Raw genomic sequence first — 16014 nt, 5'->3', positions numbered from 1 at the left:
ATCACAACACACAGCAGAACCCCACAGAGGAACATGAGACTCTATCAGTGTAAATGTAAGTGTTGCTGATTAAAAGCAGTCTTGTTCAGGAATCAATCACATCTGATAAGCAATTTTCACAACACATATTATTTCATATAATAGGGCTCCTCCCCTAAACATTTAACACCATACAGACTCTGTGTTAGATGTTAAAGCTGAACAATGATCCAATATCTGACTTTTTCTTATCTGACTATTTGATTTTAATTTCTTTCCTGTTGCGTGCCATGTTTGTAGTCCTTTGTAGTTTTTCTTGTTAATTAGTTTCCCCAGGTGTTTCTTGTTTCCTTTGTTACCCCAGTGAATTTATTACAAACATTTTATCATTTGTTTAATATTGCATTAACAAACAAAAAACCTACTAAAATCTAAGCAACAATTTGATTGATAGATTATTCGTTCGGTTATTCAAATACTCCATTAAAATCGGGGCTAATCAGGGAACAAAAACTCATTACAGGTGAGAGAGAAACATCATCATCCCCCCAATGTTAGAACCTCTAGTAATCTACATTAACACCCATTTCTCATCCGGGCATATTAGCTCTTGTTATTGGATTTATAAAGTCCCTAAATTCAGATTTCCACCATTTGAAGACGTCCCAGATTACCCCGAGCATGCTGACACACATTCTCAATCACATTTGACAATGTGGGACAACACAAAATGTTTAAAAAAATAAAATAAAAAATTCAACACTTCAATAGAATACATGGCAAACATAATTTGACAGCAATTAGGAACATAGTCTCATTTTTTACAGATTTATGTACATTAATCCAGTCAAAATCCTATGTCACTGACATTTGTCATGCAGTTCCAGGGGAGTTTCTTAATTGACACGTTCAGCACCGACAAAATATCGAAAGCCGCCAGGATCACAATTCGCGTTTCTTGGATCAACGCATTAATAATAAAACAGCGATTTCTTAACGCCGCCACGTGTTTAAGTAACGGCGGGCGCCGATCGACGTTAAGTTAACGTTACACGTCACTCAAAATGCAAACATATTAAAACAAATATATATAGCCCCACCTCTTCTGGGTTTAAACGCTCTACGGCAAGTCGGAGGCCCGTGTCATCTCAAATCCATATCCAGTTTAACTTTGTGGAAAAATAAAAAATGGAAAGAAATGAAAGAAAAGAAAACCCCGTTTAAAAGAAAATCATGTAACTAATTCAGTATGTTCCAAGAAGCCATGTGTATAATGTCTAATATGTCAAATTAAATCAAGTCATGATTAAATGTATACGTAGTTCCCCCAAAAACGTCATTCAATCATTTTCCAATGGTCCCGATTGACTTGGTTGTTGACCACACCTGGTTCAGGACAGAGGACACTGGAACCCTGAGGAAATTGACATGGACATTGCAAAAGACAATGAAAGTGTTAATTCAACAAGTACGGAGACTGCATCGTTGAGAGATAAAGCAAAAGGATCATCGTCTACTTCAGTAGAAGTCACTGAAAGACTTTCTGAACAAACTCAGTAGCAGGCGTGCTCCACAGAGGTTGAATTTATATTAAAAAAAAACCTGTTCAGAAACTGTATATAACATACCTAAAGGTAATCTGTGTTTGTAATACAATGTGGTTAAAGTGTTAAGGATATGTTTTATGTTGAGGTGAAGAAATAAGCTTACAGGGGAGGAGCTGTGGTGTTGTACACCAAGAGTAAAATAAGATTGCAACCATGCAACTGAATGTCAGTATCAGACTTAAACGTAATTGGTTCAACGTTATGTCAAGGTGTCTTATTGGAGCTATTATGGGATGTTCCGCCCCTCTGTACAACCGGAAATAGGAAAGAGTCTGATATTGCACGTGGGTGCTACGGTGGTAGAGAGTATGGCTACACGTGTTTAACTGCTGGTGTAAAATAACTTTCTGCTGAATGTATTGTTTCTCGACGTTTTCTATCCGGTTACTATCCCCAAGGGACTGTTCCCTAAGGCACAACAGTGTGTGCAATATTCTGCATTCTTTAGTATTTCGAAACTGACTTTCTGTCAGAAATTCGTGAGAAATACCTGGGAATACACCTACACACATATTTGAGTTATTCTCAGGGAGGGCCTCTGAAACATGGGAAAATGTTTGTTAAAAGTCTCAAGGATCTCAACATCCATCTTGGCAATACCACAATCTCCCATTCCAAAACAGCCAGTTACCTCTGAGTCATATTTGATGAACAGCTGTTATTATGTTTCTGTCTTTGAAACCAATTGAATACATTTAAGCATACACCTCAAACGGTTTTTAAGACAATGAGAAACATTTCTCACAGTTTTTTTATCCTGTCAGTTTTTGATTGGTAGTATATGCTCAAACTATTACACTTGAAATGTCCGACTGAAACATGTCAGATCTTCTTTTCAATGCCTTCAACTCAACTCAACTCAACTTTATTTAAATAGCGCTTTTTACAATTTTCTTTGTTACAAAGAAGCTGTACATGAGACACATTGAATACAAGTAAAAACAACTAAAGGCATATACCTGTAAAATCAAGAAAAAGGTGAAAACAACAAAAAACAGACACACACATGCTCCACACACACAATATGCAAACATACTTACACAAATAGACATAGACGCACACACACACAAACACACTCACACACACACACACACTCGCACACACAAACACACTCGCACAGTAAAAGCACACATTGGCGATAAAGGAGAGAGAACCACAGGTCAAATATTAAACGGACTATAAATTTCCGGGATTCCAGTTCCCCTCTGGCAAAAGCTGCTGCCTCTGCACAAGCTCAACAGTGCTTGCACAAGGCTAAATAAAAAAATTGAAATAAAAAAAACTTAAGGTAAATGATAGTTTTAAGATTATCATTAACAATCTAATAGCATTTGAAATGTTGTAGGAAAATCCAAGTTGCCGCGTCCTTTATACAGTTCTATCATCTCAGCTCTTGTCAGGTCACCGCTTCCCATTCTCAGCTCTGCCCTCAGGTCTGGGTATGAACTGCATCCTGCGGTAACCTTGGAACAAAGAGACAAGACTGGCTGAGAGTAGAGTACTGTTCTGCACTCTTTGATGCAACAAGTACATCATTTGTTGTTGGATGTGTTCCTGTTTCTGGTTGATCTAAATATTGCAGCTTAAATCCTCTGAGGATTCATTTTATGGAAGTGTAGTGTATGCAAGATTAAAAAGATGCGTCTTTAGTCTAGATTTAAACTGACAGAGTGTGTCTGCCTCCCGGACAGTGCAGTGAAGAATATTCCAAAGTTTAAGCTCTAGATAAGAAAAGGATCTACCACCTGCACTTGATTTAGAAATTCTAGGTATTACCAACTGACAGGACCCCTGAGAGCGTAATAGACGTGGAGGACTGTAATACGATAGAAGTTCATTTAAATAATGCGGCGCTAGACCATGTAGGGCTTTATAAGTAATAAGCAAGATCTTAAAGTTAATGCGATGCTTTATAGGTAATGAGTGCAAGGTTGACAGAACTGGAGTTATATGCTCATACTTTTTTGTACGTGTAAGAACTCGACCTGCCGTGTTTTGAACAAGTTGCAGTTTTTGTAATAGGCCTGCAGGGCAACCACCTAAAAGTGCATTACAGTAATCTAGTCTTGATGTCATGAATGCATGAATTAATTTCTCTGCATCTGACAGTGACAGCATATGACGTAGTTTAGATATATTCTTAAGATGGAAAAATGCAATTTTACAGGTGTTGGCAACATGTCTTTCGATTGACAGAGTACTATCGAATACAATGCCAAGATTTTTAGCTGACAACGAAGATTTTATGGAGCATCCGTCAATAGTTAAGCAGTATTCTTGGTTGTTACGTATAGCGGTTTTTGGTCCAGTAAGTAACACTTCTGTTTTGTCTGAGTTCAGTAGTAAAAAATTGTTACTCATCCAGTTTTTAAGTCAACTATGCATTCCTTTGTTCGATGGAACCTTCAGGTTTTTATCGTACTGATATCAGAATCAGAAGGAGCTGTAAAATCAAGTATGTTTACATTATTATGGTATTTGATGTTAACTTTTTCTTAACTTTTAACACATTATTTGTTTGGCATTTCCATTAATTTCACATGAAATATTTTGCAAATCCAACCGCCTTCACCATCTTCACTGTGTACAAAGCTGGCACTTCGAAATACTTATCTTACATGATTTTTTTTAAAGAAAACCCCTCTTGTCCTCCAATTTCTTTATTAATAATACAAACCATTTAAAATATTTCTCGTTCCTTGGTCAATTGCCGATAGTGTCAATATCACAAGTAAAAAAAGCAAAATGTGATGCCAAATATAATTGGGTGGCCATTACATGTTTAAACATTTTGCTTACAAAGAACTATGATTATAAGTAAGATCCATTAGATTTAAGATTTTGCATTTAGTTTTTTGTTGTGACATCCCACATTGTTTAGGATTCTTTATTACTGGTTGTAGATTTTTTTTTTTTAATTTCCCTTAAATTAAAGCATTCCGTTATAATGTCACAGCCAGACTACACGCTGTATAATAGTTGGATAATAGTTAAAAATAATGAATTTATTAACATAAGAATAACAAGTAAATGAATAGATAGGTTAAATAACTAAGAACAAAAGAACATAAGCCGAGGAAGTGAACAAACATAAAGCTGATGGCACACATTCTTAAAAACGTTCACTAGCACACATAAAAAATCCTGTAAAATAAACTCAATTTTTTACTATAGAATAGCCTATATTAATGTGCATAGTAATAGTAACCAGTAGTAGGATGTATAATGGACATTTTTTTCATAAATTGTTTTTATGTTCATTGCAGTATTCTGTTGTATTAAATATTGTAAACTGACAGGCTGTGGTAAATACTAAAGTATCATTTACTATGGTAATGTTCAAAAACACTATAATATCTAATCATTTCACTACAATTTATTTTAGCTTATGCTTAGCATACTACACTTTGTTTTACGTGGAAATGTAAAAGATTAAAAAATATTTGGGACAGACTTGAGGTGGTCATGCCGGAAAGAGGAAGCAGTGCATTCTACACCTTAAAAAGTAATAACTGAATCTACTCAGTAAGCCTAGTTTCCTTAACTGATTTTGACAAATTTGTTGGTTTTACTTAATTAGTGTTGTGTGAACTTTTAGGTGAATGCAATAGTTAAACTAAACAACTTAAATATACTGTACCTTAGAGCATCGAGTGAGCTGTACTAAAGGTCTCACTTTTGCAAATATCATGGTGACAAAGGTGTTATTAAAAAACACTTGTTTAATTTCTCTCTCTCTCCACACACACGCACGTACGCACTCGCTCACACACGCACTCACACACACACACACACACACACACACACACACACACACACACACACACACACACACACACACACACAAAGGTAATACATTTAATAGTGAAAACAATGCTTGTTTATCTCTCTCTCTCTCTCTCTCTCTCTCTCCACACACTAAAACAAATGTGTATTCTGAATCTTCTCTTTTTTACAATCAAGAACCAAAACTACCAAATGATATTCTTATTGCAAGACCATCGTAATCAGTCAATCGTGCATTGTATCAAAGTTTTCAATTTTTTGATGGTGTTTCTGCAATTATAATATGTGTTGAATAGCTTTATTAATGACCTAAACATATTTTTGAGTTGGCAGACTCTATTCGTGTGCGCATGCGCAATAGCTGGAAAGGCAAGGTAACTCTTACCGCCATATATGACCAGTGCCTAACTAGCTAGGTTTAAAACGTCGATTTTTAACTAAATAATTTTAAGTACAGTTTGTAAGATATGTAATCTTTCGTTAGTTGGTGTTCCACCATTATTATGTAAAAAAACTGCAAAGCTTTTCACTTGTCGTGCATGTGTCATTCACGTGTAAAAGAACAGTGAGACGCTCGAGTTACGTTTTTTCCATTAACACGCCATTAAATTACGCCATTAAATTACGCCATTAAATAAGAGACTTAAACTCATGGAGTGGAAGTGTAAATTCTGCATGATTTCGTGTGAAAAGAGGGCTCAGCTGTTGAAACATTACAGATGGAGGGTACACTTGAACAACTCCAATCCCAATCCCCAGATTGTCTGTGCTTATTTAAATCATTTAATTCAATAATCGTGCATTTAACGAAAAATCATTAACATCAGGTGTTGTAGCCAAGCCAGTCCATGTGATGACACCCCTTTGATATTTCACTGTCTTATGTGCAGTTTTGAGGAGTAAACTTGGGTGTTAACTCAAGAAGATTCTACAACAGGTTGACAATAATGTAAGCTCCACAGTCATATCCCAGTTCTTTGGTTTTGCAGGTGTTGTGTTAATGCTATTAAACTTTACTTTGAATCATTTTCCAGAAATCTGACGCCAATGAAAGGCGAACAGCTGTTTCTTCATGGCCTCCCACTCCTCCTCGAGAGGATCCAATTGATTTTTACAATACGTGTTTCGTAAGTAGCTTTGTTGATAAACAATAAAAAAGTTAGAAATGGCATGAGGAAAGGGAAAACAATTAAAAAGGAGACCATTGAAAAGATGGAATGAGGCTGGAAATTAAGACAGAAGAATAAAGTCACAACTTATGTGAATGAAAGAAGGCAAAAGAAGGCAAGAAAGTAAAATATATGTAAGGCAAAAAGGAACAAAATTTATGTCGGACAGCAATGATTTGTTATTTTAAAATGTGTAATGTTAATTGCCTTTATTTTTGTTATGGTGTTTTTATGACGGTGATGATGCAGAAGGGTTGTCCAGCATTTCAATCGGCATTTTGTGTCACTGATCCTTGAGGACTTTGAATCCATACTGTCCTCACTGCACCTTGATGCCGCATCCATTGCCCTTATTTTGGAAGGTAAACATTGTAATGGATAACCTGGGAAATCTTCCCAAAGCCATTTCACAAGTCTCTAAAGCCTAAAATACAATCCCTCAAAACTCTTCTACTGCAGTAATGTAACTGCCATGACAGAGCATTTTCATTGTCGATGATTAACCACTTTAAGTTAAAAAAATGGTACAGCACAACTGAAAATGTATTTTATTTCCTGTTGGAAATCTTACTTAAAAGGACAGTTCACCCACATATTTAAATTCTGATATTATTTTCTCACCCTCAGACTGTTTCAAACCTATGTAAATTAATTTGTTCTGCTAAACACGATATAATATATTTGGAAGATTGTCAGAAACTGAGCAGATCTCATCCCGATTGACTCCTATAGTATTTATTTTCCCTACTATGACAGTAAATGGGGGATGAGTGATTGTTTTGTTACTGACATTCTTCCAAATATCTTTCTCTGTCTTCATCAGAACAAAGAAAATAATACAGGTTGGAACGATCTGAGGGAGAGTAAATGATGACAGAATTTACATTGGTAAGTGAGCTTTCACTTTAATGTTAATGTTAATCATACTTAATGTTTAGTGGTTTGTTTTAGTAACATTTTAGATGTTTTCTTATGTTTGATAAAGAGAACAAAAAACGTGTTCTTTACATAAATACTTAGTCTTCAATGTACTTCAGTACTTCATTTTACCTCTGTGAAAAGGGGTCAGCGATTTTTCTTTCTTTCTATAGTGTAATGGAAAATGTACGTTGTTTCTTGTTGAAAACTTGACAGTTTGATTAACGTGAAGTGTTTTTTTAAATAAGACAGGATATGTTTTTGTTAGACAAGACAAGAAAATACACTGTACTTATTTAATTTACACAGTAGTTTACAGAGTAATCTACTTTGATTCCAAATTTGCATTATACCTATTTATAAGAAAGTTACATTTGTGAAAAGGGGCGACTGATCTATTTTGCAATGGAGTACAGTATGTGCATTTTTTTTTAAATTATGTCATTTATGTCAATTATGTAAGAACACGTTTTTTGTTCTCTTTATCAAACATCAAAAAAAACATCTAAAATGTTACTAAAACAAACCACTAAACATTAAGTATGATTAACATTAACATTACGCCTCAAGTATGGACTTGAATAACTATTGTTTTATACAAATAAATGACCCTGTTTTGTACCAACAATCTATTCAATCTCTGTATTTGTTTTAACAACTTCGTGTTTTGAGTACAACTTGCTTGAGAAATTTAGGGTAATCACTTTCCACACATTTTTCTAGTAATGTGAACTAGCAGACATGTTAAATTAACAGTTTTATTTGAGTTATCTGTAAGCCTAACTTAAAGATTTAATTCAACTGAACTTGTTATACTGAGTTGTAATTACTTAGGTTTTCATGTAGCTTTTGCAAATAAACAAGTTAACTCTACAAAGTTGTTATAGCTTCTCCAACTCAGAAATGATGAATGAATTTACTTAGAAAACCTGTGGAAAGTGATTACCTCAGAATTTCCAAGTAAACTCAATTTATTACTTTATACAATGTAATTGCTCTTGCGTACTTTGATGTCATCCGCTGATTAATCTGTGCAGTGACGCATGAAGTTGACCACGATGTTGTCCCCTTATATGTATATTTATTCATTTAGCAGACGCTTTTATCCAAAGGGACTTCAGGGAGTTATAAAGCTAAATGTCTTACAAGGGCAATGAAACAATAGGTGCATTCAGATAAAGATACATGTTAAGGTTATGTGTACAATGCTGTATTTGAAAACGTGTGTGCAATATTCTGCATTCTTCAGAATTTCAAAACTGACTTTGTCAGAAATTCGTGATAAAATACCTGGGAATACACCTATTATTTGATGAACAGCTGTTATTATGTTTTTGTCTATGAAACCAATTAAATACATTTAAGCATACACCTCAAACGGTTTTTAAGACAATGAGAAACATTTCTCACCGTTTTATTATCCTGTCAGCCTTTGACTGGCAGTGTACGCTCAAAAACTATTAAATTGTGAAATGTCCGCGTGAAACATGTCAGATCTTCTTTTCAATGCCTTCAGGTTTTTGTCGTACTGAAATCAGAATCAGAAGGAGCTGTATAATCAAGCATGTTTACATTATCAAAGTATTTGATGTTAACTTTTTCTTAACTTTTAACATTATTTGTTTGACATTTCCAGTCATTTCACATGAAATATTTTGCAAATCCAACCGCCTTCACCATCTTCACTGTGTACAAAGCTGGCACTTCGAAATACTTATCTTACATGGGTTTTTTTTTAAGAAAACCCCTCTTGTCCTCCAATTTCTTTATTAATAATACAAACCATTTAAAATATTTCTCGTTCCTTGGTCAATTGCCGATAGTGTCAATATCACAAGTAAAAAAAGCAAAAAGTGATGCCAAATATAATTGCTTAACTATGAACTATGATTATCAGTAAGATCCATTAGATTTAAGATTTTGCATTTAGTTTTTTGTTGTGACATCACACATTCTATAGGATTCTTTATTACTGGTTGTAGAATTTTTTGTAATTTCCCTTAAATTAAAGCATTTTGGTATAATGTCACAGCCGGCTTTAAGCCGTGAAAAAGAAAGAAACTACACGCTGAATAATAGTAAAAAATTATACATTTATTAACATAAGAATAACAAGTAAATGAATAGATAGGTTAAATAACTAAGAACAAAAGAACATAAGCCGAGGAACCGCATATACATAAAGCCGATGGCACCCACCCCGGAAGCATGATCACTCCGGAAGTAACCAGAACAATAAATGGAGACCGTTTAAGAGATCACCAACCTTAAACTAAACTAAACATCCATGTTTTTCATTGCCCTTTATTTAAGAGCGCGCATAAACATGATTTTGCAAACAAAAACTATCAGGTGGGAAGATCTATATCCTCCGGATAACAAAAACATGATTTCCAGCTATAAGGGGATGTCAAAAAGGCAATAGGCTTTATTTTTGGCAAGCATTTACTTTACACCACACAAATTTACTTAAGATAATATTTTTTTATTTTATAGTCGCTTACACATCAGTAAATTGACATGGAGCATCAATTATTTAACTCATCTGCAAACACATTATCTGTTTTGCAAACTTGAAAGTGCCTCTCAAAATTGTGAAGTTATCTACATTAGGCAAAATTCATAGCTCTGTGGTTTTATCTGGAAATACTGATACAGTCTACACTCATTTACCAACACTAAGGGCCCATGTGTGAAAACACTTTTAACTCATTCCTTAAGTAAGAAACCACAGCTTCAGCACTATAAATCTCCGTCAGGATGACAATCTTTGTTTGTACAACAAGCACATTAGGTAAATAAATGAATATAGCCTACATAAGCAGTTGCATTACAAACATCTACTGCGTAATGCTCAGGTGGAAAGATCACCATATGAAATACAGAACTATGAAAACCAGAATGTCCTGTCCCATATAACATTAAAAAACTACTTACAACCTATCTCTTCTGCGAATACTTGACAGGCAAATGAAGAAAAAAACTAACCCTCTCTCTCTTTCTGAGAGTGACATAGACAAGGGTACCGGGATTTCAAAATACAAGAGGAAGATAAATTATGGCTTTAAAACTGCTGACACATTCTTAAAAACGTTCACTAGCACACATAAAACATCCTGTAATGCACTCAAATGTTTACTATAGAATAGCCTATATTAATGTGCATAGTAATAGTAAGCAGTAGTAGGATGTATAATGGAAATTATATTTTTTATGTTCATTGCAGTATTCTGTTGTATTAAATATTGTAAACTGACAAGCTGTGGTAAATACTAAAATATCATTTACTATGGTAATGTTCAAAAACACTATAATACCTAATCATTTCACTACAATTTATTTTAGCTAATGCATTGCATACTACACTTTGTTTTACGTGCAAGTGTAAAAGATTTCAATTTTTGGGGGACAGACTTGAGGTGGTCATGCCGGAAAGAGGAAGCCGTTAGTTTCTAATTGCTCTCACGGTACTCTGATGTCATCAGCTGATTAATCTGTGAGAAATACCTGGGAATACACCTACACACATATTTGAGTTATTCTCAGGGAGGGCCTCTGAAACATGGGACAAATGTTTGTTAAAAGTCTCATCTATCCAAAACATCCATCTTGGCAATACCACAATCTCCCATTCCAAAACAGCCAGTAACCTCAGATTCATATTTGATGAACAGCTGTTATTATGTTTTTGTCTATGAAACCAATTGAATACATTTAAGCATACACCTCAAAAGAGGCTCTCTGCAAAACAAAAACCTGACAACAGACATACGAAAACAAATACACAATGTAACCTTAAAACATCACACAAGAATAATTGTCGGTCAACAAAAGTTTAGAAATGTGTGAAACCAACCATTTTCTGTTGAAGGGTGAAAAATAGCTCTTAGAGACAAAGAAATTACTATTAAAAACAGAAGCACTTGATCAGTCAAGAGTTTTGAGACGGTAATATACAAATACAATTCACAGGATCTCAAAAGAAAAGGTCATTCCTCATGTGAAACTCTTTGTCAACAATGATTTAGTGAGTCCTGTTTAACACATTTCATGCACCTGGAACTGAAAAGCATTAAAAATCTTTGTAATCATATTTTACACAACAGTTCAGTTATATTATGTGGAGTGGAATGTAAATGTGTGGGTGATACAATATTAGTCATCGGCTGATCCCAAAGCCCACAAAAAGCAAAAAAATGAGTTGTGGCCTTGAGCTTCCCTCAATTACATCTGGAACTGTAGACCTCCCCTTTCCTGTTTTTTTTTTCTCTGACTGACAGCAGTACACCACTCTATTTAAGGCCGTGTCACTGTAATAAGCCCACATTATAAGCTGAATCTACAGTTTAGAAGCTTTGAAGACATTTATTGAGAAGATGGCTGGAACCTCGGATCAAACAACTTTTCTGGCTTGGTCCATCTTCAACACTTTATGTTGCTGTTTTCCACTTGGAATTGCAGCGATTGTATTCTCATGCAGAGTAAGTCACCTTCTGTTCCATTTCTTAACAATGTAAATTAATGTCTAAAAGAAAGAGAAGCAATCTGAAATAATAAGGCTAATTTAATGTTTTTTAATTCATATTATTGCAATTGTGTAGGCAGACACGGCTAATAAATCTGGAGATACCACCAAAGCTCGTGATTCCTCCAGGACAGCCAGGAACCTGAACATTGCTGGAGCGGTGATCGGGATTATTCTCATCATTATTATTATTGTGGCAAGTGTGATGAACAATTCAAAATGATCTGAGCAACATTATCATGTGACTGGAGATTTAGTATTTTCATATATCAAACAAACTGTTTTGTCAAACTCCAAGGATGATGAAGCCTTCTTGTTCTCCGACATCAGACTGACAATCATAGCCACATGTTGCTTAGTTTTAGGAAGAAACTGCTTAAAATATGTGATGAAAATCTAAAAAGTTGCCATGATATTCAAGACTGTAAATTGAAATATATAATCTTTACAACGAATGAAATCCATGAAACTGAATCTATTAAAAATTCACTTTGTCTAAAGTGTTTCATCTCTTGCTGTAAAAACATCACGGGTATTTCTCCAATTTAACATAGTGACACTTCCACATTTCTATCAAATAATGACCTATTTCTAACCTGTCAGCTGGAATGCCAATGATAGCCTCTAGAGGGCACTGCACCTGGCTCCTTGATCGTATCAACAATTTCTACAGTTTGTCAAAGTAGCATCTTTTTTTCAAGCAGTTTTTTAAGCTTTTTGTTAAACAAATTAAAAACATAAATCAACCATCGCCTTAAGTACAGCAGACTAGAGCATGCATGTTTTTAACAGCATTTTGAAGTCAACTAAGGCCATGTCTGAACCTGAGAAAGTTGGAGATACGTTTGAGTATTATCTCCATTCACCAGTATTATGGATTTAAACATTGTGTTCTGCAGGGTCGTTTAAGAAATGAAAAAAAATAATATCAATCAAACTACACTTGGGTTGTTTGAATTAAGTAATACTAATCATTAAAATAATACTTAATATAATAAAACATAAAACAATAAAAAACATAGAGGCAGAGTTAGGGGTGGTACTTTATTTTTGGCTTTTTTCTAATAATCATACATTGTTTACAATTCACTCTATACAAATGTAGGAAATAGGCACCTCATAATTTTTTTTTCTAAAAAAATCATTTTTTAAGAGCAAAAAGAAGTTGACTGCACAGATAACAAAAAAGAAATAACCATGTAGCACATTACAGCACAGATTGTTTAATGCACTAAAGAGGCAGTATTTTTACTCCATTGTCTAGACTTGTGTGTTTGCCTTATGAGTTGAAATTTGTTTAATTAAAATAAAATATCATTATAAATATAATAATAATAAAAAGTAAATGTGGAGCATGAAAAAGGTGCAGTAAGCATACAGTGGAGAAAAGCCATTAAGAACTTTGAAACAATATATTATTTTCACCATTGTTGTTTTCTCAGGTACTGTATAATACAGACTTTCACCACATTCATTAAAATGATGATAAAACACACTGATTCTTCATGTGTTCTTGAGTTAATTCATTTTACAAAAAAACTGTTCATTTGTTTTGGTCTTAGTTCTCTATAAGAATGTTGTAAATAGACTCCTGCATTATTCAGCGTTTGAAAGAGGAATGATAACAACGTTGTTTGCAGTAGTGCATATTATGTGTGGCCTCATCATCATTTACAGTAAGTATTGTGTATTGTCTTAATTAACTGTATTGGTTGATATATAGAAACAATTGAGGAAATTATTGAGATTTTTGAGTATATGTCTTTATAGATTGTAGCTTCCAATCATTTATGATTAATAACTGCCTGTTTACACAGGAGCATTTCAGAAGGTTTAAAAATTATAATATTATGTTTTTTATATTTGTTATATTTGTGGGAAAGAAGGACTTAAATGCTGATTCCTGTTATAGGTTCATCACTTACTCGTAAATTACACCTAAATCAAGTGTTTATACTGTCACCTTACTTTCATTTCTGGGTGAACAATATTGCGCTCAGGCAGACTTCAGATGCTTTTAGAAAACAAATAACAACATTTGATCATTTAAATAGTGAAGTTTTCTTTAGAGTAGCACAATGAAAATTGTCTCAAAATTGTTATCACCTTCATGCAATCTCACATAAAACACATATTTTTACTTCAGAAGACATTTTTTAGTCACTGGAATTGGATTACTACAGTACAATGATTAATGTGTGTTTTTTGTGCTATGTTAAGCTGTATAAGAAGATAAAACAATGGCATTTTAATATAAAATAATTTGTTTGTATTCAACAAATTGAATTGAAGTCATATCTTGTATCTGTATATAAACATCATGGGTGGACAAAAAGTAGCCAAAAATGTGTATCTTCCATTTGCTACATACTTCCCTCAAGGTCATGCTCACTATACTAAAATCACAACAATGCCAAATAAAAACACTATTTAAGTTATGTTTTAATTCGAAGATCTCTGTGTTGTTGATCTTGTGATACACAGTAGTTTTAAAGATATTTGTGGACTGGTTAATCTTTTCACTTAAAGACTTAATATTTTATACAACTGTTTGTAGTTTAATGAAATTTTAAAATAGAATTGCCGTTTTGGTGACAATTTATCTTATCTTATCTTTTGTTTGTTTGTTTGTATGTGGTCAGCTAGTGACATAAATAATATATAATTTACTGAATTTCATTGTGATTCACTTTTATTATTTCTTCCAGCATCTGAAGTGTCCAACCGATCAAAGAAGCTTCGTCGTCAGGTTAGCCGGTTTTTTGTGACATTTGCATTTGATCTTAAGTATTGATGTAATGTCATTTTGTAAATGTATGTATCGTCTGTATCACAGTCTTCATTCACACAACACTACTACAACAGAAACATCTGTCATCAAAGTCACAACACACAGCAGAACCCAATGCAGGAAAATGAGACTCTGTCAAAGTAAATGTAAGTGTTGCTGATTAAAAGCAGTCTTGTTCAGGAATCAATCACATCTGATAAGCAATTTTCACAACACATATTATTTTCATATAATAGGGCTCCTCCCCTAAACATTTAACACCATACAGACTCTGTGTTAGATGTTAAAGCTGAACAATGATTCAATATCTGACTTTTTCTTATCTGACTATTTGATTTTAATTTCTTTCCTGTTGCGTGCCATGTTTGTAGTCCTTTGTAGTTTTTCTTGTTAATTAGTTTCCCCAGGTGTTTCTTGTTTCCTTTGTTACCCCAGTGAATTTATTACAAACATTTTATCATTTGTTTAATATTGCATTAACAATAAAAAAACCTACTAAAATCTAAGCAACAATTTGATTGATAGATTATTTGTTCGGTTATTCAAATTCTCCATTAAAATCGGGGCTCAGGGAACAAACACTCATAACAGGTGAGAGAGAATCATCATCATCCCCCCAATGTTAGAACCTCTAGTAATCCACATTAACACCCATTTCTCATCCGGGCATATTAGCTCTTGTTATTGGATTTATAAAGTCCCTAAATTCAGATTTCCACCATTTGAAGACTGTCCCAGATTACCCAAAGCATGCTGACACACATTCTCAATAACATTTGACAATGTGGGACAACACAAAAAGTTTAAAAGAAAAAATAAATAAACACATTTTCAAAACTTCAATAGATATTCTGTTACTAGAATAGATGACAAACATAATTTGACAGCAATTAGGAACATTGTCTTATTTTTTACAGATTTATGTTCATTAATTCTGTCAGAATCCTATGTCACTGACCTTTGTCATGCAATTCCAGGGGAGCTTGATTGACAAGTGCCCCGTTCAGCCCCGACAAAATATCGAAAGCCAACAGGATCACAATTCGCGTGCTTTGGATCGACGCATTAATAATAAAACGCTGATTTCTTAACGCCGCCAAGCGTTAAATAAGCGCCGTCTGGTGATAAATTAACGTCATACGCCGCCACTCGTTTAAGTAACGCCGGGCGCCGATCGACGTTAAGTTGACGTTACACGTCACTCAAAATGCAAACGTATTAGCTAATATACATAGCCCC

General features: G+C 34.1%; 1 protein-coding gene across 1 annotated transcript; it reads left to right on the top strand.

Annotated features, from left to right (window-relative positions):
* The first annotated feature begins 11786 nt into the window (after positions 1 to 11786).
* LOC130426805 (dispanin subfamily A member 2b-like) lies at positions 11787 to 12446 on the top strand. Its single transcript, XM_056753750.1, has 2 exons — positions 11787 to 11940; positions 12061 to 12446. Exons 1-2 carry the CDS (start codon positions 11836 to 11838, stop codon positions 12205 to 12207), a joined length of 252 nt encoding a protein of 83 aa, XP_056609728.1. The 5' UTR covers positions 11787 to 11835; the 3' UTR covers positions 12208 to 12446.
* Positions 12447 to 16014: the final 3568 nt, after the last annotated feature.

The sequence above is a fragment of the Triplophysa dalaica genome, chromosome 7 (genome assembly GCF_015846415.1).
Source record: "Triplophysa dalaica isolate WHDGS20190420 chromosome 7, ASM1584641v1, whole genome shotgun sequence".
NCBI lineage: Eukaryota > Metazoa > Chordata > Actinopteri > Cypriniformes > Nemacheilidae > Triplophysa > Triplophysa dalaica.
The sequence above is the reverse complement of the archived record's forward strand: the minus strand, read 5'-3'. Positions and strand labels throughout refer to the sequence as shown.

Coding starts and splice junctions, on each gene's coding strand:
- LOC130426805 (XM_056753750.1), top strand. CDS start 11,836: ATGGCTGGAACCTCGGATCAAACAACTTTTCTGGCTTGGTCCATCTTC. Junction 11,941..12,060: donor CGATTGTATTCTCATGCAGA/GTAAGTCACCTT, acceptor GCAATTGTGTAG/GCAGACACGGCTAATAAATC.